The sequence below is a fragment of the Marmota marmota genome, unplaced genomic scaffold, assembly GCF_001458135.2.
Source record: "Marmota marmota marmota unplaced genomic scaffold, marMar, whole genome shotgun sequence".
Taxonomy (NCBI): domain Eukaryota; kingdom Metazoa; phylum Chordata; class Mammalia; order Rodentia; family Sciuridae; genus Marmota; species Marmota marmota.
In genome coordinates, this window is record NW_026000196.1 from 17599097 (window position 1) to 17622288 (window position 23192).

At 38.8% G+C, this 23192-nt stretch overlaps 1 protein-coding gene across 6 annotated transcripts in view; it reads right to left on the reverse strand.

Moving 5' to 3' along the window:
* The window catches only part of LOC107148465 (ceramide synthase 3), a 162091-nt gene that overhangs the window by 89802 nt on the left and 49097 nt on the right, over positions 1-23192 (reverse strand). For all 6 annotated transcript variants that reach the window (XM_015493126.2, XM_048790357.1, XM_048790359.1 and 3 more), the window contains one exon: positions 4029-4202. In XM_015493126.2, coding sequence (XP_015348612.1) covers positions 4029-4202 — 174 coding nt within the window. The remainder of the gene's footprint in view (positions 1-4028; positions 4203-23192) is intronic.

A 23192-nucleotide genomic window follows, 5' to 3' on the forward strand; every position in this document is an offset into this window, starting at 1 on the left:
CAACCATTCTTATGTTCCTATAAATTACTATAGATGACTTACTCCACTTCCCCTATTCTTCTTTAAAGAATGAAGGACATTCTGTACCATCATGACCTTATAGTGCTGAGTGAAAATAGTAGAGGTGGGCAATCTATATCTTACACAATCAAGTACAAGAAAAAGGTGACCTTTGATCTTCTCACCTCTGCTTGGACTTACAGGGCCATAATTTACTCAGAGACAATGGGTTTATCCTCTAAGTGTTGAACTCTCAGTAGTTCAGATCTTTAAATCACACTTTGAACACATAAAATAATGCATAGAAGACAAGTAGTTGGAAACTACTAGTCTTGACTATATATATATATGCCAAAAACTAAAACTTGCAAAAAAAAAAAAAAAAAAGGAAATCCTAAATACAAAACAAATGTCAGTCACTTTCAAATTATCTAATTTTTTTTTGTTGTTGTTGTTCCTTTCTTACCAGTTCTGTCTCTCCACTTTTACTTTTCTGGGAAGGAATATTACTTCTTGATATTAAATGGCTCTTGGCTAGGAATAAAGGACAAAAATGAGCCAGCCATATCAAAACCCTTGGTCACTTCAAACAGTGAGAAGATTTAGGAAGTATAGTCTAGGACAAAAGAAGATTTCTTGTGACAAATATATAATAGAATATGCTGAAACAATGTCAAATTTATAAATTTAAGACAGTTCAAAAAATTTCACATATTTTGCAGTCATCTATTTAAAAATATGTCTTCTTGGTTCCCCAAAGATATTCATTTACTCTCTTCTGCTATCAGTAGTATTTCATTGTGAAAGTCCAAGAAGTAGGAAAACAGAAAACCAAAGCCAACACCAACTTAAACCTGGTATAGTAGCTGTGAGTTCTGGTCCTAGATGTACTCCTTACTTACCTGTGCGAGCCCCAACAAGCTACTCTTTTCTCACTTCCTCACCTGAAGACTGAGATCATCACTTATGATTTTTTATACCTCTTAAACTATAAGTTCCTGTCAAATGCAAGGTGTAAGCAATATTGTATTTATGATGTAAATGGATTAATCTGTTATAAATGATAATAGAAGTCTTGAAACAAATGTACTTATACTTTAGAATGTGAGGTCTCTCTCTCCCACGTTAAATGTTTCTTCCTTCTATTGCACTAAAAGGGACATATAGGATTGGTGGAATGGCACATAATTTTCTGTAATGTCACAGAATGGAAAAAGCTAATGGTGAGTTATTAGAAGTTAAATTCACAAGGAGATAGAAAAGAAGATACAAATTACTCTTAATCCCTTGAGAAGAAAAAACAATGGTCCTAGGAATTTCTTCCTGATTGTTCTTGGAGTAGCCAAGACCAAAACATAACAAGTTGGTCCTCCACAGCTGTGCTGTTTTAGCAACCGAAATAATTTTCTAGCTCACTGTCCTTATCAAACTCTAAAAAATGAAGCTGCCCACTGAAAAGTAGGAAAATCTGAGATGGAGATAAGTAATAGATTCCAACTGCCAAATTCAAAGATCACCAGATACATGCAAGAAAAAACAAATCAAAACAAGTATTTCAGATTAGTAAAGAGTAATTCTCTATTTTAAGCCCAGGGGCAAATGCTACTTTATTTGTTTACACATTTTTTGACAAATCCAACTATCTGTGCAAAAAGTAGAATTAACAGCTAAAAAGGAAGTACATTTCAAATGTGCTCTGCCAAGGGTACTCAGCTCAGGGGCTTTCTGTTCCAATAGCAACAGCATGTCATTGACCAAAGTGAAGTTGTATTTGAAAAAAAAAAAAAAAAAGCATTTGGCAAGTCTATGAAATAGAGTTGGTCAAACTAATTCTCAAGATAAGGACCCTACAAATGGTTATAACATATGATCTGTATTTTAGTTAATCTCAGACAACAAGATCACTATCAGAGTTTGTCTTAGGTGTTTTTTAGCTCTTGAGATACAAGTATGCAACGGGTGGGTCCTGAAATAACCCAATCAACAAATGGGCCAAGGACCTGAACAGACACTTCTCAAAGGAAGACATACAATCAATCAACAAGTACATGAAAAAATGCTCACCATCTCTAGCAGTCAGAGAAATGCAAATCAAAACCACCCTAATATACCATCTCACTCCAGTAAGATTGGCAGCCATTCTGAAGTCAAACAACAACAAGTGCTGGTGAGGATGTGGGGAAAAGGGTACTCTTGTACACTGCTGGTGGGACTGCAAATTGGTGCGGCCAATTTGGAAAGCAGTATGGAGATTTCTTGGAAAGCTGGGAATGGAGCCACCATTTGACCCAGCTATTCCCCTTCTTGGTCTATTCCCTAAAGACCTAAAAAGAGCATGCTACAGGGACACTGCTACATCGATGTTCATAGCAGCACAATTCACAATAGCAAGACTGTGGAACCAACCTAGATGCCCTTCAATAGACGAATGGATAAAAAAAATGTGGCATTTATACACAATGGAGTATTACTCTGCATTAAAAAATGACAAAATCATAGAATTTGCAGGGAAATGGATGGCATTAGAGCAGATTATGCTAAGTGAAGCTAGCCAATCCCTAAAAAACAAATGCCAAATGTCTTCTTTGATATAAGGAGAGTAACTAAGATCAGAGTAGGGACGAAGAGCATGAGAAGAAGATTAACATTAAACAGAGATGAGAGGTGGGAGGGAAAGGGAGAGAAAAGGGAAATTGCATGGAAATGGAGGGAGACCCTCACTGTTATACAAAATTACATATAAGAGGTTGTGAGGGGAATGGGAAAATAAACAAGGAGAGAAATGAATTACAGTAGATGGGGTAGAGAGAGAAGATGGGAGGGGAGGGGAGGGGGGATAGTTGAGGATAGGAAAGGTAGCAGAATACAACAGTCACTAATATGGCATTATGTAAAAATGTGGATGTGTAATCGATGTGATTCTGCAATCTGTATTTGGGGTAAAAATGGGAGTTCATAACCCACTTGAATCTAATGTATGAAATATGATATGTCAAGAGCTCTGTAATGTTTTGAACAACCAATAAAAAAAAGAGATACAAGTATTATTTTTGTTGCAAATAAATTAATGTACTAATAACAGTTTTTTGAAACAGAGACAACTACAGAGATTAGAAATGGACATTTATCTCTTCTTATCAGAACACAAGTACAAGTTTAATTAAAAGTTTAGAAGAGGGCTGGGGATGTGGCTCAAGTGGTAACACGCACGCCTGGCATGCATGGGGTGCTGGGTTCGATCCCCAGCACCACACAAAAATAAAATAAAGATGTTGTGTCCACTGAAAACTGAAAAATAAATATTTAAAAATTCTCTCTCTTAAGAAAAAAATTTTAGAAGAAATATCTATTTAAATTAAATCAACAAAAAGAAAAAGATTACTACTTTCTGAGAAAGTAAATTGATTTTTTTCTTTGATTTCCTTATAATTTAAGATGAAGTGCAGCTATAAAACCTTTAAATAAATCTTTAAAATAAGTGATACTATGCAGCAATATGTGGTTTAGTCTTTAATAAGCCATTTCTGTTATTTTACTGGCATTTTACAATGACAGCTCATCTCTGAGTCACAGACTGTTCTTATCTTGTCTCTCTGGGAAAGTACATGTATTGTCAGAAATCCCCACTCAGTGGAAGATAAACTGGGTTCATATGTCATTGATACTAATAAACTCTGGGATCTTTAACCTTTTATTAGTATTACTATTAACATGTATTAATTGTATAAATCAATGGGATTCACTGTGATATTTCCATACATGCTTACAATGTGTGATGATCACATCCATTCACTCTTAACCTATCTTGATCTCACACAGTGGTATCCACATTCCTCAGTTTTTCTTGGTCAGCCTCTAAGTTTTGTTTGGTGTGTACCTGACGGCACAAACTCCCTCTAAGAGTCTTCAGCCCATAAGTGGCAATCTCCAAATAAGAGATTCATTAAGGACCTCACCAAATCTAATACTTTATTATCTAGGGTTGGAGCAAGGAAGAGGAATGAAGGGAAGATACAAGTGCTACTTACTTTTCAAAGAAATGTCTGATGATCAGCAAAAGAAAAGCATATGGGATTGTCATATACAAATGAGAAGGTTTGACAAAGACGAGTCCATCATGATCTTCAAGATCTGACCACTGTATCGTTGGAGGAAGCCAGAACCGTTCCAGCCAGAACCATTCCTTAAATGTCTGAAACATTCTGCACAAGTAAAAGGAATACATTAGACTGCCAAATCAACACTTAAGACAACATTGAGCACCTTCACTCAACATATCCAAACCAGACTAATTTTGAAAATAAAGCAAAAATGGAATATTACTACTATATCATCATCATTATCATCATCAACATCATCATCATCATCATCATCACAGTACTGGGAATCTATCCAGGGGCACTTTATCACTGAGCTACATCACTAGCCCTTTTATTTTAATTTTTTTATTTTTTGTAGTTGTAGATGGACAGCATGCCTTTATTTTATTTGTTTCATTTTTATTTAGTGCTAAGGATTGAACCCAGTGCCTCACACATGGTAGGCAAGCGCTCTGCCTCTGAGCTACAACCCTAGCCCCTATTTTTTATTTTGAGACAGAGTTTCACTAAGTTGCCAGGCTGGTCTCCAACTTGCAATCCTCCTGCCTCAGCCTCCTCAGCCTCCTCAGTCTCTATGTTTACAGGTGTGCACCACTGTACCCAGCCTGGATTATTATTACTTAATGGGCTTCATGACCCCTCACTGCATTATACAAGAATTAATCTTTTAATACTCACAGAACAATTTGGCTATGGCATGGAAGTTTAACATACTACAGTCACTTTGAGTAGCACACATGAGAATATTATGGGTATGTATTTTCCTGTTATATGCACCTAAGATATTAAATTTTTTTAATTTTAGATTTTCTATGACTTCAAATGCCAAAAGTCAAGCACCTGAAAGCTCCAAGTATGTATAAGTCTTCACTTATACCCTAAAAAATTTCCTAGAAGAAATATTACAAGGAATTCAAATTAGCACATGTCATCAACTATTTATGGAGACTATTACTTATGAAGGACTATGCTAGGCACTGAGGTCACAAAGATGAATAAGACAAGGTTCCTGCCTTGAGGACTGAAAAGCCTTGCAAGCAAGACAGACATTAACAGGCGACTACAACATACTTTTTTTAGGTACAATAAAAATAGTATTTACAAGGGTAACCCAGGGTGCTACAGGAAGAAAATGGTGGGCACTGAACCCGGCCAGGCCATGTCATGGAAAGATAACTGAAACAGATGGTCCTTGAGATGTCCTGAATAAGAAGAGGAAATAAACCAAAAAAATATGAAAGCTAGGAATGAGGGAGTAGAATACTTAAGAGAAAGAACTATGATCAAGTACAGAATAACATAGAATTAGATTCTGTAGAAAAAAAATTGTGGTTTTCCTCTGTTCTCACACCAAAACAGTCAACACAGAAGACTTCTGTGACCCCAGAAGGCAGAGACGCTTCTCCTACCAGCAAGCAAGCAGCTCTGCAGCAGTGGGCCTTACTGTTTGTCCTCCAATTAAATTCTATTTTGAAATTACCTACCTGAAGATAATGTCAGACCTCATAGCTTGAGAACTTAGTCCCAAGACTGTCATCCTGCACCCACTGTAGATGCCAACCTGAAAACCCAGGGTGTTTTATGTGTGCTTCTGGCAACTGGCTATACATGGTGATTCTCACAACCCCCTCCTTGGGTTCCATTAATTTGCCAGAGAGGCTCACAGGACTCAGGAAACACATATGTACATTTCCTGGTTTATTATCAAGGATGCTGATCTAGATGCTTTGGGCAGGGCAATGGGAAGGTATGCAGAGCTTCCATGCCCTGTCTGGATGTACCACCCTCCAGAAAGTTCCACATATTCAGTGTCTGGAGGCTCTCCAAACCCCATCCTTTTTGGGGTTTTATGGAGACTTCATTACATAGGCATAAAGGAGTAGATCACTGGCCTCTAGTGATGGATTTAACCATCACTCTCCACCTTCCCTGAAGGTTGTGGGGGGTAGGCTCTTTCCTGGGCCCATCCCATCCTGAGGCTGCCCTCAGTGAACTCATTAGCATACAAAAAGATACTAACACTTCAGAGACTCCAAGATATTTTAGGAATATGCCAGGAAATGGGGTTGAAGACCAGATATAAAATTCACAATATCCCTTCAAAGTTTTAATCTCATTGTTTAGGATGTGACCATTTTGATCTTGGCTTATAATGCTTATGTAGGGGTTACCACTATAAATATGTGCAAACAGTGAATCAAGATGTGTTAAAAGCCATTATAACTGTAACACACAACAGCCAAAAAATATTTAAAAGGAGATGAAAGAAGACAAAAGTTGAGGACAGCCCCCTGGAAAATGTAGTTCAAACCGAGAATAAATCAATAAATAAATTATTCACTCTTCCCTCATGTGCTGTCACCAAACATCAATTATTGTAGCTTTGAGAGTGTCAAGAACTCCTTCTTTTACATCATACACAAAAATTAACTAGAAATGAAGCAAGACCTAAATATAAAGTCTTAAGTTATAAATATCTTAGAAGAAAAATACAGGAATAAATCTCAGCGACCTTGGCTTAGGCAAAGCATTCTTCCATATGACACAAAAACCTAAGCAACAAATAAAAAATAGATCATGCCATCAAAATTGAAACTTTTTCATTTCAATGAACATCATCAAGAAAATAAAAAGACAACCCACAGGATGGGAGGAAATAGTTGAAAAGCACACAACTGATAAGGCATTTGTATTTAAAATACATAATCCTTACAAATCAATAATAAGGAGACAAGTACCAATTTAAAAGTAGGCAAAGGATCTGAACTGACATTTCACCAAAAAGGATACACAAATGGCCAATAAGCACAAGGAGGAATGCTCAGCATTACTAGTCACAGGAGAAATGCAAATCAAGACTGCACCCAAAGACACCCTTCACATTCACTAGAGGTTGTAATGAAAAGATAACAAGTGTTGGTGGGATATGCAGAAACTGGAACACTCAGACACTGCTGATAGGAATGTAAAATGGTGCTGCTGCTCCTGTGGAAAACTGCCCGGCAGTTCCTGGAGATATTAAATATACAGTTACTATATGACCTAGCAATTCTATTGCTAGTACTACTCAAGAAAATTGAAAGGATTAATGTTACAAGTTGTATTATTCTTGAAAATTTTATGCTGGCAACAAGCTGGGCACCGTGGCACATGCCTGTCATCACAGTGGCCGGGGAGACTGAGGCAGGAGGATTGCAAGTGCAAAGTCAGCCTCAGAAATTTGGTGAGGCCCTAAGCAACTTAGTGAGACCATATCTCAAAATAAAAAGAGCTGGGGATGTGGCTCAGTGGTTAAGTGCCCCCTGAGCTCCATCCCTGGTACCATTCAAGAAAGAGAGAGTCCAGAAACAAAAGGCTATAGATTGTATATTATGTTGTATGTGAAATGTTTAGAATAGGAAAATCCATAAAGATAGAAAGTAGGTTAGAAGTAGATTAGATATTCCCAAGGATGGGTGAGAGGGGTGTGATTGGAAGGGAATGGGAGGTGACTTTATAATAGAATTAGAAGCTGCTTTTGGTAGAAACACTGACTCTTCATTTGGGCCTGCAGATACCCAATGGGTAACTAAAAGCAGGATAAAGCTTGGCATCTCTGCCTTCATTTTGTATCTGTCTCCTTTATTACCTTAATGTTTGGATCATATTTCCACTCAATTTTGTACATTGGCATATCTTGATGAATCATTTGTTTATCTAAAGCTGGTAATCCACACCTTCAAAGCTCAAGAAAACCAAGATAAGAGTATTTTCAAGATTTGCAGGTGAGATAGGAATTTGGGAATTAAGGAAAAGATACTGAGTCTCAAAGGAAGTGCCTGTAAACCACTGAAGTGCAGAAAGCACCACAAACAATTGCCACTCCTGAGCAACATGCCCTTGGTCCATACCCTTGAACTGCATCCTTGACCCAAATCCTTGCAACATGAGGGCAGTGCACAACACAGGTAAAACTAGCAGGAATTATATAATTCTACCCTGGGTCTATTTCAAATCCAGCCCCTAGCACCAGTCATCTATAAATATTAACACCAAGGGATTGTGGTGTCTTCCTCTACAGAGAGCCCACATTTGCCTTTGAGTGTGTATTCCTTGCTTACCCTAAAGGCATTTCTGTCCCAGTCTTTGAATATGTATCTACTTTCCTAAATAAACCTGTCTATCCCTTTGGCTTGTGCTGTATTTTTTTGTCACATATTGCCAAGAACTCCACTGGTCCTGAGTCAAGGTCCTCTTCTCTCTGGGAACTCCTTGTACCTTTCTTCAGAGATATGTTTTCTCCCATGACCCAGAGACATTCAACTTACAGCTTTTATAATGCACACTCGAAGAGTGATGTACACCTAGATATCTCCAGCCATTGCCCTACACCTTTCAGGAATAGCAGAACCTTGAAGGCAAATCAACCCAGGAAGAGACTGCCCTCCAAGCAAGAACAATCACCTCATGATGAGCCAGGAATTTAGGGATACACAGAGAACACCCAATTTCAAAAGAGAAATGCCCATAAATCTTGGGAACACAGAAACAACTCCTGAGCAACCCACTCTGTGTTACCTCCCTGCCTTGTTCTTATCTGCAGTTTCCTGATTGGCTAATGAAAAAGCAAACCTGCAGGACAATCACAAGATATCTGGAGGAAACACTCCTGTAGGGAGCGTGTGCATTAAAGACTTTGGTGAGTGAGAAACAACCCTAGCCTCATTACAACAGTAAGATGCATACCACCCTGGATGGAGATTGAAGACGCTAGCCAGACATGTGATGTATCATGATTAGAACATAAAAGGACAATGTGCAAGCACAAGGAAAAACTGGCATGAACTTGCATAACTCTGTCCTGACTCAACCTCTAGTTCAGCCCCCTCTAGTTACTGTTCTCTTCCAGGATCACAGGTGTGAGAGGTAAGCATCCTGAACAGGAAGTGGAGATTGTCCCCTCAGGCAATGACTTCTCCAGAGCCACCTTGCAGAACTAGAACTGATATAACAATCAACCAGACCACCATTTGACCAATTATGCATGCCTCTCATCCTTTGCCCCAATGCTTCCTCTATTTAAACCTAAAGCTCATGTAAGTACCCCAAAAGCAGGGCTGAGACGTTTGATCTCAGATGTTGTGCCTTCCCAAAGTAGCCATATTGATTAGAGTTCCTACTGACTTTTCACCACTACATTTGCCATTTGGATTGGGGGTGAGTGGCCAGATCTGATTTGTTGGGACCCAGCGTCCAGCCTCTGGCCTAGGACTCTGGTAACAGCTTGTGAGAAGGTATATCATTTATTTTAGGGGTTATGAAAATATTCAAAAATTGTGTGGTATTGGTGGCATGACTCCATGAATATAAGACATTGATTTGCACACTTTAAATAATGTGTAGTTTGTGAATTACATGTCAAAAAGAAAACAAAATGTCAACACACCTTCTTCTCAGCTTTATTACTTTTTAACCTTTTCCCCCCTTTAAATCCATGTAGCATCCTGAACTTCATGCTAGAACTCCCTATTATTTCATTCACTGGGCTTAAGTTTTACCTCCCAAATTCATCCAAGTCAAGCCTGTATCTACAAACCCCAAAATAAATAACTGAAAGAAAGACTACATTCAGATTCAGACTTCAGCAAGATTTTAAAGTATTTCTGCAGGGGAAAACATTGTATGCCTTAAAAAGCAAAAACAAGGGCTGGGGTTGTAGTTTGGTGAGAGTGCTTACCTAGCATTCATGAGGTCCCGGGTTCAATCTCTAACACCACAAAACAAAACAAAACAAAAACTCCCCTGAAAAATGAGCTCTCCCAGATGATAGAATAAGTGTCCCCTAGACCTCCATAAGTCAACATGTTAGTTCTAGGCTTGGGCTTGAATAATACAGGTTGTGTCCCTCCAGTCAGCCTCTCTACCACCTCCTCCTCCCAACCTGTTTTTTCCCCTCAAGATGAGATCAGAGGCTAAACAGAGAAATGAAGTTAAAAGACAGGGAACAGGTGCTCTCTTCTGATCTTCCATGCCATTTCAATCTATTACCAGGAAACAAAACATATTCTCTTGATCCCTTGATAACTGCTCCTAATGCCACTGTCTGTGCTAATCCATAACTACCTCTGGCATTCTTTATAGTCGCCTTTCTCTGACCCTAATTTATAGGAGAGGCCACTTTGGAGGTAGCTCAGCACCCCGCCCCCATAGAAGAGGGAAAATCACTACTATGTGTGAGTTGGTGCAATGCTCTGCCCACCATGAAACCACAAGCACAGTTCTCTACCCACTTCCATCACAGTGGGCTTAGGCACCCCAAATTGGATGCTTTTCTTGGGACTTTGGATTCAGAGAAGTTAATGCCACCCAACAGCAGCACATGGTATCCTGACCAGGCTGCTGCTGTTACTGCTGAAAAGATAGTTGCTTCTGAGCTTCTTGACTTTCTGAATTGCTTTGGTTTCCACTGTTGTCCTTGTCTGGTACACTAGCTCTCCTTCATTTGCGTCACCTCCATTAAAGTCCTTTTTTAACATGCTAAGAAATAAGAGGATTCTGTTGCCTACAGCTAAGATCCCTGACTGACACACCTGGTATCTTCCACAAACTCCTTTGGTAGAACTGGTAGTTCCAATTCAGTAGTCCAAACCTTAAATTTAGCAGAGGTGCCTGTTCTTAAGATTTCCTTCTAAAGCTTACGTAGAAAAGCAGAATTCCCTTGCATAGCCAAGGACCAGAAGGCAGACTTATTAGACATTATCCACTATCCCTCTATTTAGCCTCTGGTATCATCTTGCAAACGATGGACATTCATTTGTCCCTTTACCTTCTTCCTTTCTCTTCCACTTTTACCTCTGCTTTGCCTAAGTTTCAAATATTACAGTGGCACTCACAGCCACTGAATAATGTTTGGGTTTCTTGTTTGTTTGGTTGATTTGTTGTTGTTTCTTTACTTTTTCTTTCCCTTTTCCCCATGTAAACAGGAGCTGGCTTAAAAAAAAAAAAAAAAGAGGCTGCTGGCTTCCCTCATACAGCTTTAAAAAGATGCTTGCTAATGACATAACATCATACCTATCCAGTAAGAAAAATGATAAGTTTATACTGGGATGTTTCACCAATACAAGATAGAAAGAACAACTACAAAATATTGAAATGGAGAGACATCTGGGTTTTAAAACTCCTCAAATTACTACTCCGAAAAATGTCCTAAGCATTTGAAGCAATGCAATGTTTCTATCATTTAGGGATCCTAACTTTCACCTTTTGGTCAGTCTGAAAAGCTCACTGACTCTAATGATAAACTCTTAGCCCATCTGTCAGCTTTATTCATTTGGCTTACCTCTAGGCTTTTCTGACAATTGAAAAATAAACTGTTAGAGCTAGGCACCTAAAGTCCCAGCTATTTGGAAAGACCAAGCTGAGAACACTTGAGGCCAAGACAGTCTGAGCAACATAGCAAGACCCTGTCTCAAAATAAATAGATAAATAAATAAACTCTTCAGCATCTCTGCTCGGTATTTTCTTGGAAGCAAATGTATTTATTTACTCTTTAGTTATTCCCAGTTCCTTCATTTTTTTTTCCTTTTCAGCTACCCAGTTCCTTTTTCTCATCTGTTGAGCACTTTCTGATTACTACAATTTTTATTGATGTAAAAAAATTGAATTGATATAAAAAATATGAAGCTATTTTTTTAAAAAATAAGAAATATTTTAAGAAACGTATGTGCAGTTTTTTTTCTTACTCTGGGGAAGTATTTGTAATGGAGGGGGCATCTCAGCCCAGCTGTGCTTTCCTACCTGCTAATGCTTTAGAAGTTTCAGTAATTAACATTCTTTTTATTATTTTTATTGCAGTACTGGGGATAGAACCAGGGTCTCATGTATGCTACACAAGTGCTCTACCACTGAGCCACACCCCTGCTGCAGAACTTTTAAAACCTATTTTCAAATCCAGCTGCCAAAAATCCACAGGAAGACAGCCTAACCGAGGCAAGAGTTTATGGCTTATTAGTATCTGACCTCAAAGCTATAGAACCCAATAGGGTGAGCCATTTCCTCTGACCGACACCATTAAATTTGACCCCAGAACTGAAGAAATAAAACCATCTGGAAAAAAAAATATCTAGGCCACAAATTTATCACTATTTGAAGCAACTTTTTTGTAAATTACTCAAAAAATGACACTACAACTATTGTGGAAGTAAAAACTCCATGTCAGGCTAAGGCATCAGACAGCTTCTGGGGACATCCATCCAATCCCTTCTGTGAGTGCCATATTAGCTTTGAAGGTGCCTTTTATAGGACATGGGTCTTGATAGAGGAGTGACAAGAAAATACCTCTACAGAAGAAAATCTCTCTCAGATAGAAGACAATAACAAGGAATAGGAAGGTGGGAGGCAAATCACAATGAAGTAAAGATGAATTTTTGAGGGATGAAGTAAAAGAAAGATATTCTTGAATCAACATTCACAATCTCTGAATATTACTATGGCTGGAGGAGGTGAGAATGGGTGACAGCTTTGGGGACTAGGTGACTAGGTAGGTTATAGCTGGCCCAGAGTTCTCTGATGAAGAGAAACTCAGCTCCATTAGAGTTAGGACCTTGTCCATCTTGGTCACTATGTTCTACCAAGAGCTGGCCACACAATAACTATTTGTTGCATGAATAGACAGGAGGCTTACTGATAACTGGAGTCTATTTTGGAACAATAAGGAGTGATACCATACTTAAAAATGACATTTAACTTTATCTACAAACAGTTTCATTTTTGTTAGCTTTAAAATAATTCTTAAAATTTGGTACTAGGGTCAGGTAAACATGATTATCTACATTGAGTCTGTTTGTGTTTTCTTTGGAACTAACTATACAAACCCAGCCAAAAATACTGGTTATGTGTTTAAGACAAGACAAAGGAAAACATTAGCAGCTACTTGCTTCCTGTGAACAGTATCAAGAACAGGGCCAACTACAAATTCCAATTCTAAAAGCATCTAAAATTGTACCATTTCAAATTAATGAGACAATGCAAAATGATAGAACAACTTAACCCCAAAGGATATTTATTGTGACTAAATTAGTGAATTAAAATCCTATAAATGCCTGGGCTGGCAGCTGTAAGAAAACTGAGGAGAAAATGGAAAAGAAAAAAAAAATTCCTATACTTACTATTGAGAAATTAATTTTAAAACACAATTTTAAGGAATTCTCTCATACTAAAATTTACAGTTATATCAATTTAAAGCTGAAGTAATTCAGAATAGATTTAGAGATTAAAAAAGAAAAGTTCAAAAAATTTATAACAAAAATGTGGTATCACCTCAAAGATGTCATTGAAGGGTGTCATAATGTCCCCAAGTATTCATTTATCCTGCCTTTGAGTTATAGACCCCACCCTCCACACCAGGGATTGAACTCAGGGGCACTCGACCACTGAGCCACATTCCCAGCCCTATTTTGTTTTTTATTTAGAGATAGAGTCTCACTGAGTTGCTTAGCCTCTTGCTTTTGCTGAGGCTGGCTCTGAATTCACAATCCTCCTGCATCAGCCTCCCAAGCTGCTGGGATTACTAGCACGCACCTCCGCACTGGGCTCCCACACCTCAGTTTTACCTGGGCACATAACTGCCCTGCATGTGAGGCAACATTTCCCAGTCTCCCTGTGGCTAGATGTGGCAAGCCACAGGACATAGGAGTATAACTGAGGTGGGTAATCTCCTTAAAGACCAAGCTGCAGGTTCTGGTTCTTCTCTTCCTGCTTGATATCTGGAAATGAAGATGACAGGGCAGAAGCAATCTATGCAGCCAATTGGTTCATCAGTCCTGGCCCATTTGTATCTGGACACTCCCATACAAGAGAAATGAACCTCTGTCTTACTTGAGTCATTGAATTACAAATTCTCTTTGTTATAACAGCATACACTTTAACTCTAATTAATACTTAGGGAAAGGTGTAAAGGAGACATAAGCAAGAACTACACATGGTATTGCTTCCAGGTAGATTATAAAATCTGTAGACTTTTACTTATCAAAAAATATTATTATAAGAATAAAAACAGCAAGCTGCAGACTGTGAGAAAATCTTTTAAATATTTGCAACACAAAGAACTGGTGCCAAGAATATGTATCTTTACATATAAAGATATATAACTTAGTAAAACATAAATCAAGGGACCTCTTCTATAAGAAGTCTATCAGGGACCAAGGTTTCCACTAATATTCTGCCTAGTGAGGAGTAAGTAGTTAAGTATTTGCTCCACCTATAAGGCTTCTGGTATGGAGCTTGTGCTAGTTATCAATTTAATGCCTCTTAGGGACAAACTCACTATTTGGCCTGTTCTGGGAAAATGTACTGAATCCTTTTACATACTTTCTTGTTGCCAACTGGCTCCAAAGCTTTGTCAGTAGAGGGTAGTGAAGAAACATTTTAGTTCCTAGTTGTGGAAAGCTCACAATGAAGGGCTCCAGTGCCCCCAGCAGCCTGCAGAGTCCAATCCCTCATTTGAAGGTTTTTTGGCGCAGGGCCTCAGTGAAAACAAACAGCCCTCCCCAGAACCCTAGAGGACAACTTTATGGCAAGTTCCAGAGGGCTGGTCTCCAGCAAGTTCTGCTGGTACCAGAAAGACTCTGCATCTCAGGGCTGGAAAGCCTCTTCTTTGGGTGCTCACTATCCCAGGGGTTGTGCCCGCTTCCTACATCTGCTATTCTTATATTCTTTAGAGTTCTTCTCACTGGCCATGCCCTGGTTATTCCAATCCTGATTGGGCCCAGTCTTCCTTAATGGGAAAGCCAGCCATCTTTATGTGCTTACTCTAATACTAGAAGACTGAGGGTTTCTTGAGAAAGTTAAAAAGACCTCTGAAGCCCACAGGATCGGGGGAGCCCTCTCATTTTTCCTCCAATACTTTCTGTAGCATTTGCTTATAGATTAATGATGACTTGAAGTTTCATGAAGATTTAATTTCACCCTTCTTCTCCTGCTAATTCTAAAACTTAGAATGTATCGGCATTAGCCAGCTATCACTAGAAAGTGATATGAAGACAATAATTTTTATATTACTAAACACAGTTGGGATACTTTCCCAGCAAAGCTAGTAACCTCGTAAAATGCCAGGTAGGCACCTGGAATCTGTCTGGGGTCAATGTCCCTTTTATGACAGAGCTGTTCCCTACTGCTCTTTTCTTTCAGCCATACAATGAAACTTCACAGAAAGCCTTTCTATAGGTTGCTATCCATCAGCTCCTTCAGTCAGAGTTCCTGACTGCTACTGTGTGTAGGAGAAACTCTGCCCAGCAAAGGTTACTCCAGAGGCCTATTGTCCAAAATGACTTTGACTTGTCTGCTGGCCCTTCTTTCCCGGTCCCCCGCACACTCTCCTGAGATTCTTGTAGGATAGCCCTGGATGACAGTGCCTCTGCCTCCTTCTCCAGTCATCCTGTGTCACCCTTCTCCTCACTCTTGGATCTTGCAGCCACAACTGGATCTTCTTTCTGACCCTTGAGGACAAAGCCAGAGGTCCCTCTAGGCTTGCAGCAAGTCCATAGACTCTTCTCACATATCTTCACCCCACTCTCCTCCTGACCCCACAAGTCTCTAGTTTAGTGTCTAGAAAGTCTTCATCCAGGCTTTCTAAGACCTCCACTCCCCAACCAACACCCCAAAGCTAAATGAAGAACTCCTATGAGATACTGCTGTCATTCCCCACTCTTTTTCTTCATAATGTATCAAATTAAGATCCATGAAAGCAGAGACTACCCTGTAGGATTTGTTAGTATTCCTAATTTGGCATATAGAAGTACTAAATATATATCAGGGGAGGAGAATAACACATGGCCAAGTACATGAACTTCAGAGCCAGGTTGCCTGAGACTAAAGTCTGGCCCTGACAATTAACTAGTATGAGCTCTTGAATAACTAACTTCTCTCAGTTTCCCTATTCACCAAATGGAGCTGGCAATCATACCTGTAGGGTTATTAGGATGAGTCTGTATGTAAATACTTATAAACCATTTTATTACATGTCTGCTAAATGATAAATTGGAATAAAGCTATTAAATATCATGAAGTTGTTCTAAAGAAAGAAATTAAATGAATTTCAGGTCCTAAAATTCTGTAATTGACATCAATTAAATTAGAAGAAGTTATTTAAAGATAATATTTAGTGCTAACTATGACATAGTAAAGCTATTACATCCTTTTGGAAATTAGTGAATTTTAGGACTCACTAAAATGATTAGGCCTTCCTAGGAAGATACATAGAACCAGATGAAATTTTTCCTTTAAAAACCATAGTTAATATAATATACTAATAAATATAAATTTGATGTTAGTAATATTCATTTTTTTAAAAAATCAGTATAATTTACATTTTAAAATATTAATTCCAGGCAATAACATTAAGAGAATGTTTAAAATTATAAAATTTATCAACCTGAAAAATGATTGTGACATTAAAAAATAAAACATAAATTCAAGGTTATATTTATGAATGATCATATAATGGCACCTAGTATTATTATGTTATGCAATTTTTTACATATATGTATATGCATGTATAAAAGATAAAAACTAGAAAGAAACATCAAAAAATAATTGAGCTAAAATTCTGGTTCAAATTTGTAAAATAACTGTTAATGTTGATTCAATATTAAAAAATGTATAATTGTTTTCTTATTTAATGATTTAAATCAAGAAAAGCTAATTTTAAAAAACCAAGCATCTAGCCCAAACTTTTTAGACATGAAGAAACCGAGTCTCAAGGAAATAAAATTGCTTTATATCTTTATTTTATTTTTATGTGGTGCTGAGGATTGAACCCAAGGCCTCGCACTTGCTACACTAGCACTCTATTGCTGAGCCACAACTCCAGCTTCTTAAAATTGCTTTATTTAAGCAAACCAGTGTTTTTCCCACATAACCAGTTCCTCCTGATGGAAAAGTAATCATGTGATTTATTTCACATTAAAACCTTTAAGAGACTAATTTTTTAAGTAAATGTTTTTATACATAAAATTTAATGGCCGGGCTGGGGATATAGCTCAGTTGGTAAAGTGCTCGCTTCACGTGTATACACAGCCCTGGGTTCAATCCCCAGAACCACAAAAAAAAAAAAAAAAAAAAAAATTAATGGCCAGGTACAGTGGCACATGCCCATAATTTCAGTTACTCAGGAGGCTGAGGCAAGAGGATCGCAAGTTTCAAGTCAGCTTGAGCAATTTAGTGAGAACTTGTCTCAAAATAAAAAGCAAAAAAGGGCTGGGGGCATAGCTCACTGGTAGAGCTGCCTGGGTTCAATCCCCATTGCTGGTGGGGTGCGGAGGCTAATAACTTATTTGAATAAGGCAAGTTGGTTATTTTCATGAAAGTTTATCACAGCATTTTTACACATGTAATAGCTAACTATTTGGAATCTTGTATCTTAATAATTTCAAAGAAAATTCAAAGGCATTAGAAGGCAGGCTCTTAAGATCTACCTATAAACTGACTTTAGAGTCTGGAAGTCTAAAGACATGAAGTTACATGAGATAATTCCCCCCAAATGTTCTCCTTCCTAAAGCTTCTTCATCTCTGCCCTCCTCAGCAACTGGACAGAAACAGCCAAAGCCCTGCTCAGAATGGAGGAAGGTAAGTGTGCCAGGAAATTTCCTGGTAATATGGATAGAAACTTGCAGAAAAACAGGTACGACTACAACCAGAAGAATGTAAAGCAAAGTTACAGAACAGATAAGGTAGGATAATGTAAGTCTTAGGGTTCAAGGTTGACTGGGAGGGACTCCATGGGAAAGTTTCATAGAATTGACAGTTCTGCCTTCAAAAGCAGCACTTCCCCTCCCCACCATTTTTGGTTCTTCTTCTTTTTTTTTAAAATTTTCTGTTAATTTTAGGAAACTGAAATGTGAGTATCCTGGTAACTAGACAATAGTGTCCTGCCACAATGTTAAGAAATTTTAACCCAAACAACATCGTGTCAGCATTTTCTTTCCAATTGCTACTAAATACTTTGCTCCTCTCCAGTGGCTCTGTCCTTGCACGCTCTCCTCCCTTGCCCAGTGAGTCACATCTTGCTTCACAAGTTACCCTGTTATTAGTCTTAGGCACAAGTGAGTGGTCCAGGCAAAAGGGAGGGAGCTGGGAACCTGCTACTGGTGACTCACAAAAAGCCTGAGATGAGTCATCTGGTTCTGTCTCAGCTCTCCACTGAGAGACTGAAGGACTGGCTTAGTGTCTGCCATGACTTTCTGTGTGATACTCAAAGGGGCTTCCCTATCACTCCATCCTGTTAGAGAGTCCATCAGTAAGGCACCACACAAGTGGCAAGCTGGTAATTGAGTAACATGAAAAAATAAACCAACAATGAATACAGTGCTTCACACTCCAATTAGCTCACTTTCTTTCTCAGAGCCCACATGTTTAATAGATTTAAAACATAAATATGTTTTTTTTTAATCACTAAAGAAAATATGTGCAAAATCTTAAGAGAGAACTATGGTTCTGGAGTCAGGAAGCCCAGTTTGAGGACCAGCCCTGTCACTTAACAGCCAAGTGATCTTGGGCAACTCCATCTCTCTAAATTTTCGTTTGCTCACCTGTTAAATGGGGTTAATTCCACCTCCCACAAAGACAAATTATAGGATTAAGGGAGATTAACTATAAAGACATACCTGAGCACAGTAAAGTGCTGTATAAATGTATATAGCGATCTTAAGCTTATTATCTCAAACTATTGAATACAGAAAAGAATCAGCTGTAAGTCTGGTTTAAATAATAAGATAAATACTAAGTTTAACAAGATTCCTCAGAGAGAATGTTGGGGGACACCCTCTGCTTTCTCACAGCCCTCCCCTACCACATTCTCATCATCTCTCTCACAATAGGAATAGATCACTGGTTTTATATACTTACTTCAGTAAGGCAAGTCTACCTAAAAGCAAAAAAACACAGGGGACAAATCTTGGAGAGGCAAAATTGCAGAGAGTCATGTGATTCCTTGCTTTCCAGTGATGGGGCTGACCTTGGTATGGAAAGGATGCCCAGACTTGCCGCAACCCCAACACACTGGGTAGAATTTCCAGAGCAGAACACATGGAAACCCAAGACCTAGTCGCCTATTAATTAGGGTTTGTGAATCTGATTGCTATACTCAATCCTTTCCAGCAACATGACAAATGATGTTTTCTAAGTTTTGAGTTTCTCATCTGTAAGACAGGTATGGTGGTATTCAGTTTGAAAGGTTTAGGTTAGGATCAAACAAGGCACCTGTACAGATCACTTTAGTGTAATGCCTGGCATACAACAAGTGCTTAATAAGCTTTATTAGTGTTAGGACTGTGGTCACCATGTACATTTTTTCATCAATGGCACTGTGGCCTTTGATGTCACGGTGGCCATCCATCATCCTTGATTTCTTACAATACCCTGTTCAATGTTTAGGTCACCCAGAGCAGGTGCCAATGGGGGAGCAGTTCTTCTGAGAAAGGAGTGCCACTTGACAGGCTAAATCACTTCCTCAGTGACATCAGGATTCTTACATCATGGATCCATCTTGGGCAAGGTAACCAAAGGCATCATTTTACGAAAGACAGAAGGACCTAGGGAAGGGTGTGAGGCCACACCTCAATCAAGCAGGAATCTGGAACATGTTTTACCCACAGATATGGGGCAAGTTGGATTACTTTTAGGGAAGAACTGAGGTTACTAAGGTACACTGATGAAGCAAGCCCCAATTTTAATATTTTAAAATATATGTTTATATGACATTTAAAGGCAGAGTTTCCTGTTGTACAGCCTGCCACCCCCACAGAATGAAGCACCCCTTGGAAAAGAACACAATGACAAAGGTTCTAGTAATCTCCAAATGAGGGCAGGTTCAGTGGGTGTGACCACTTAGGGAGAGGGCAGGAAATGGAAAAGAGGCACAGAAAAATAACCTGGGCAACATGGTCTCAACTGCTTTCTTCTGGGACTCTAAAATCATTAGAACAATAAAAAGCAAGATTTCCTTCTGCTCAAAGATCACTGGCATTGGGCTGGAGGATTGGGCATTCATTGGAATAGTCATAGTTTTCTCCCTTCAACAAACAGGGACAAGTCATTCACTTTTCTTCCTTGGCAAGGGCAGTGGCCACCTCTATCAATGGCTATCAGCTCTTGCTATTTATTTACAAAAGAAAATAAATTAGAAGGTCAAAACTGGAAAACATCTAGTCACTCCTGTCTACCTCCCATGTGATGCAAGAATCCTCTTAAAGAAAAAAAAAAAGATAACACTCAGTTTTTAAGTAGACAGAAAGAGGGAGGGGAGACATATAAATAATAATGGTTTTAGGTTTCTTTGCAAAATCTGAATGTAGGGAATTTATTTGATTTACTCAATATACTTCTTTGGATTGATGATTAAATCTATGGCCTTAAATTTAGACATCTTTTGCCTGCAAAGGTGCTGAACAGAAAAAAGTCCTGGGCATACTGTTGAAAACCTGTTGGCTATGAGGGTAATCTGGCTCTGACATCTGTCACCTCATTGATCCCTAGGGTTGAAAATGTAGTTATTATTTAAAAATAATAATTTCCCTGGGTTTCTAGGTTTTTCAAATATATATATTTTTTCCCAAAAAGGGTATCCTTAAATTTTATCACTATGCATTAATATATTTTCTAATTCATCTCTCTGATGGCTGCCTATTAATGAAAATCAGCTAGTATTAATGAGAGAAAATGGTGTGCTAACATGCATAGGCTCCTAGCTCAACACAATATCCAGCTCCCTTTCCCTGGGGGAATCAGTCAAACATGTGACAATGTGATTTTCTAATATTCCTTCATTGATCCTGATTGGGGAACTATTGGTTCCTATGATTTCTTCTTACACTTTCTTCTTGGGCTGGGGGTATTGGTTAGTGATAGAACATGTTCTTATCACATGTAAGGACCTGGATTCCATTTCTAGCACCAGAAATAAGTAAATTAATAAAATTTCTTCTTTAAACTAAGACTTACTGAATATTTAATTAAAATTTTTTTCTTCCAAAATATAGAGTTGACAGAAATGGTACTGCAAATCACTGGTCTCAATTTTGAGAAGAAGGACCTTATCTGAATATATAAATGAGAGAGAAATGGATTGGAATTGAACTGTTTAACTGACACCCCCTTACCCACCCCAACTCCATGAGAGGACTCAGAGCTCAGAGTTCTGTGCCATTCCTGTTAGTGAAATTCATTGTAAGTGTCAATACATTGACCTAAAAAGAAAAGGAATGCTCTGAGAGAAAGTACACAAAAGAATCACATGACACTCCATTCCAAATATCCCAAGTGGAAGTACAGACAAAAGAGACACTCTTCCAAGCCTGGGTGGATTCTCTTAAAGTATACTAGGAAATGGTGTCCATCTGAGCCTCAATGAAGTCCTTTTGTTCAGGGGAAGAAACAGCCTTGGATTACCCTTCTTCCATGCCAAGTAAGTGTCTCCTCCTGTTTGTACCTGAGGGTGGGAATATTACTCATCAGCCAGCTTATGAAACCTCAGCGATTTTGACCTTTGCTGTGCTGTCAGGTGGATGCTGTTAGGAGACGTTTATAGAGCATGATGGGAAAAGAGAAATACTATTTACATATTCTACATTCTGAAATTGCTCAGTCTTTGTCATTGTCTTTCACATCAGCAGATGATATGATCAAGTGCCACCTATATGTCAAGGGTATTCAGCTAGATGCCCAGAAAGAGCCCCACCCTTACATTTGGACCTCAATTGGACACACACCCCCCTCTGGTCGTCCTCTGATCACACTTCTCCTGTGGGGTGAGGAGTCCACAGACACAAGGGGACATACCCATCTACATACTGTGCCCCCTTTCTGAACTTGCTAGGAGTACCTTGGATCCTAGAATTCTCTGCCCAAAGAGATCTGAGCCCAGTTTCAGAGCCTGGATGGGCTCTTTCCCAAGTCTGTCCACATAAAAGTAATAGTATACTCCTGGGCATAGGGAGCAAAAAGGAGACTCTTGGGGTATAGGAGAAGAACAACTAAGTTTAGACACATAGAATAGAATGTCCACACACATGTGCACAAAGCTCCTAGCCAAGCAGAACAGAATTGGGTCTGGGAAGAGGGTTAGGGCTAGGGTAAGAACTAGATGCCTTCAATAGTACTGTGGCCTTTGGCCCCTAACGTACCAGGGGTGGTCTTGCACTTGGTGCCTTAGGATAGGTCTGTAATTCCAGAAGCCCCAGGAATTCTGGAAGTCAAGTTCAGACTGTGTAGCCACCTACAGGGTTTGATAGCATGACCAAGAGCGAAATCTTCATAAAATTTTGATTGTCCAGCTGAACCACTCCTTCCCAGATAAAGTTAGTAGGAAGTTAGTGATTCACTCTGTGGCTTACTAATGGCTCCTAGTTCTCTTTATCAGCAAGCTACCTCCTTACTATTTATTCTCTACTCCACTAGAAAGTGGGCTGGGAAAGTATATTGAGTTTTCAACGGCTTTGCTATTTAGCAACATTTTGGGTAAAGTGAGGAAAATGATAGGCTAATAGTGGAGTGTTGGCTTGAATTTGAAGCCTTCTGCCTGAATTCCAATTGCCCTTTTGGAACTGGGTATGTGAGGAGTGTGGGAGATGGGGCAAAGTCCCATGTAAGCTAAAGACAATTGGTAAAGGGGAAAGTATAAGATATGTGATTCAGATGCCCTGTGGCATGGCTATCTGGTTTTGCAGCTGAAAATTTGGAATAATAATACCACCTTTTTACAGACCATCACAAAAATTAAGTGAGATAATTAAAATTATAACTATCAAGTGGATATAACACATCACAGGTAACAAAGTTTTGTATAAAAGAACATACTCATTGAATTTTCACAACACTAATTATTCATAGCTTCCAATTTGCAGGTAAAAAATGAAGTTGGAGAGATAAAAGGACTTGCTCAAGGTAACAGGGACAGACTCTAGGCACTGAGGGTGAAAACATGATTTCTCTGTGCATTACCTGACTTTGTTTTTCATCGTGACTGTATCTGTGAATGATTCTCTGCCACACAAGTGACCAGTTTTGACTGTCATTTCTTATGATTTTGAAGAAGTGTGGTTTTAAAAGTTCCTCTTTATA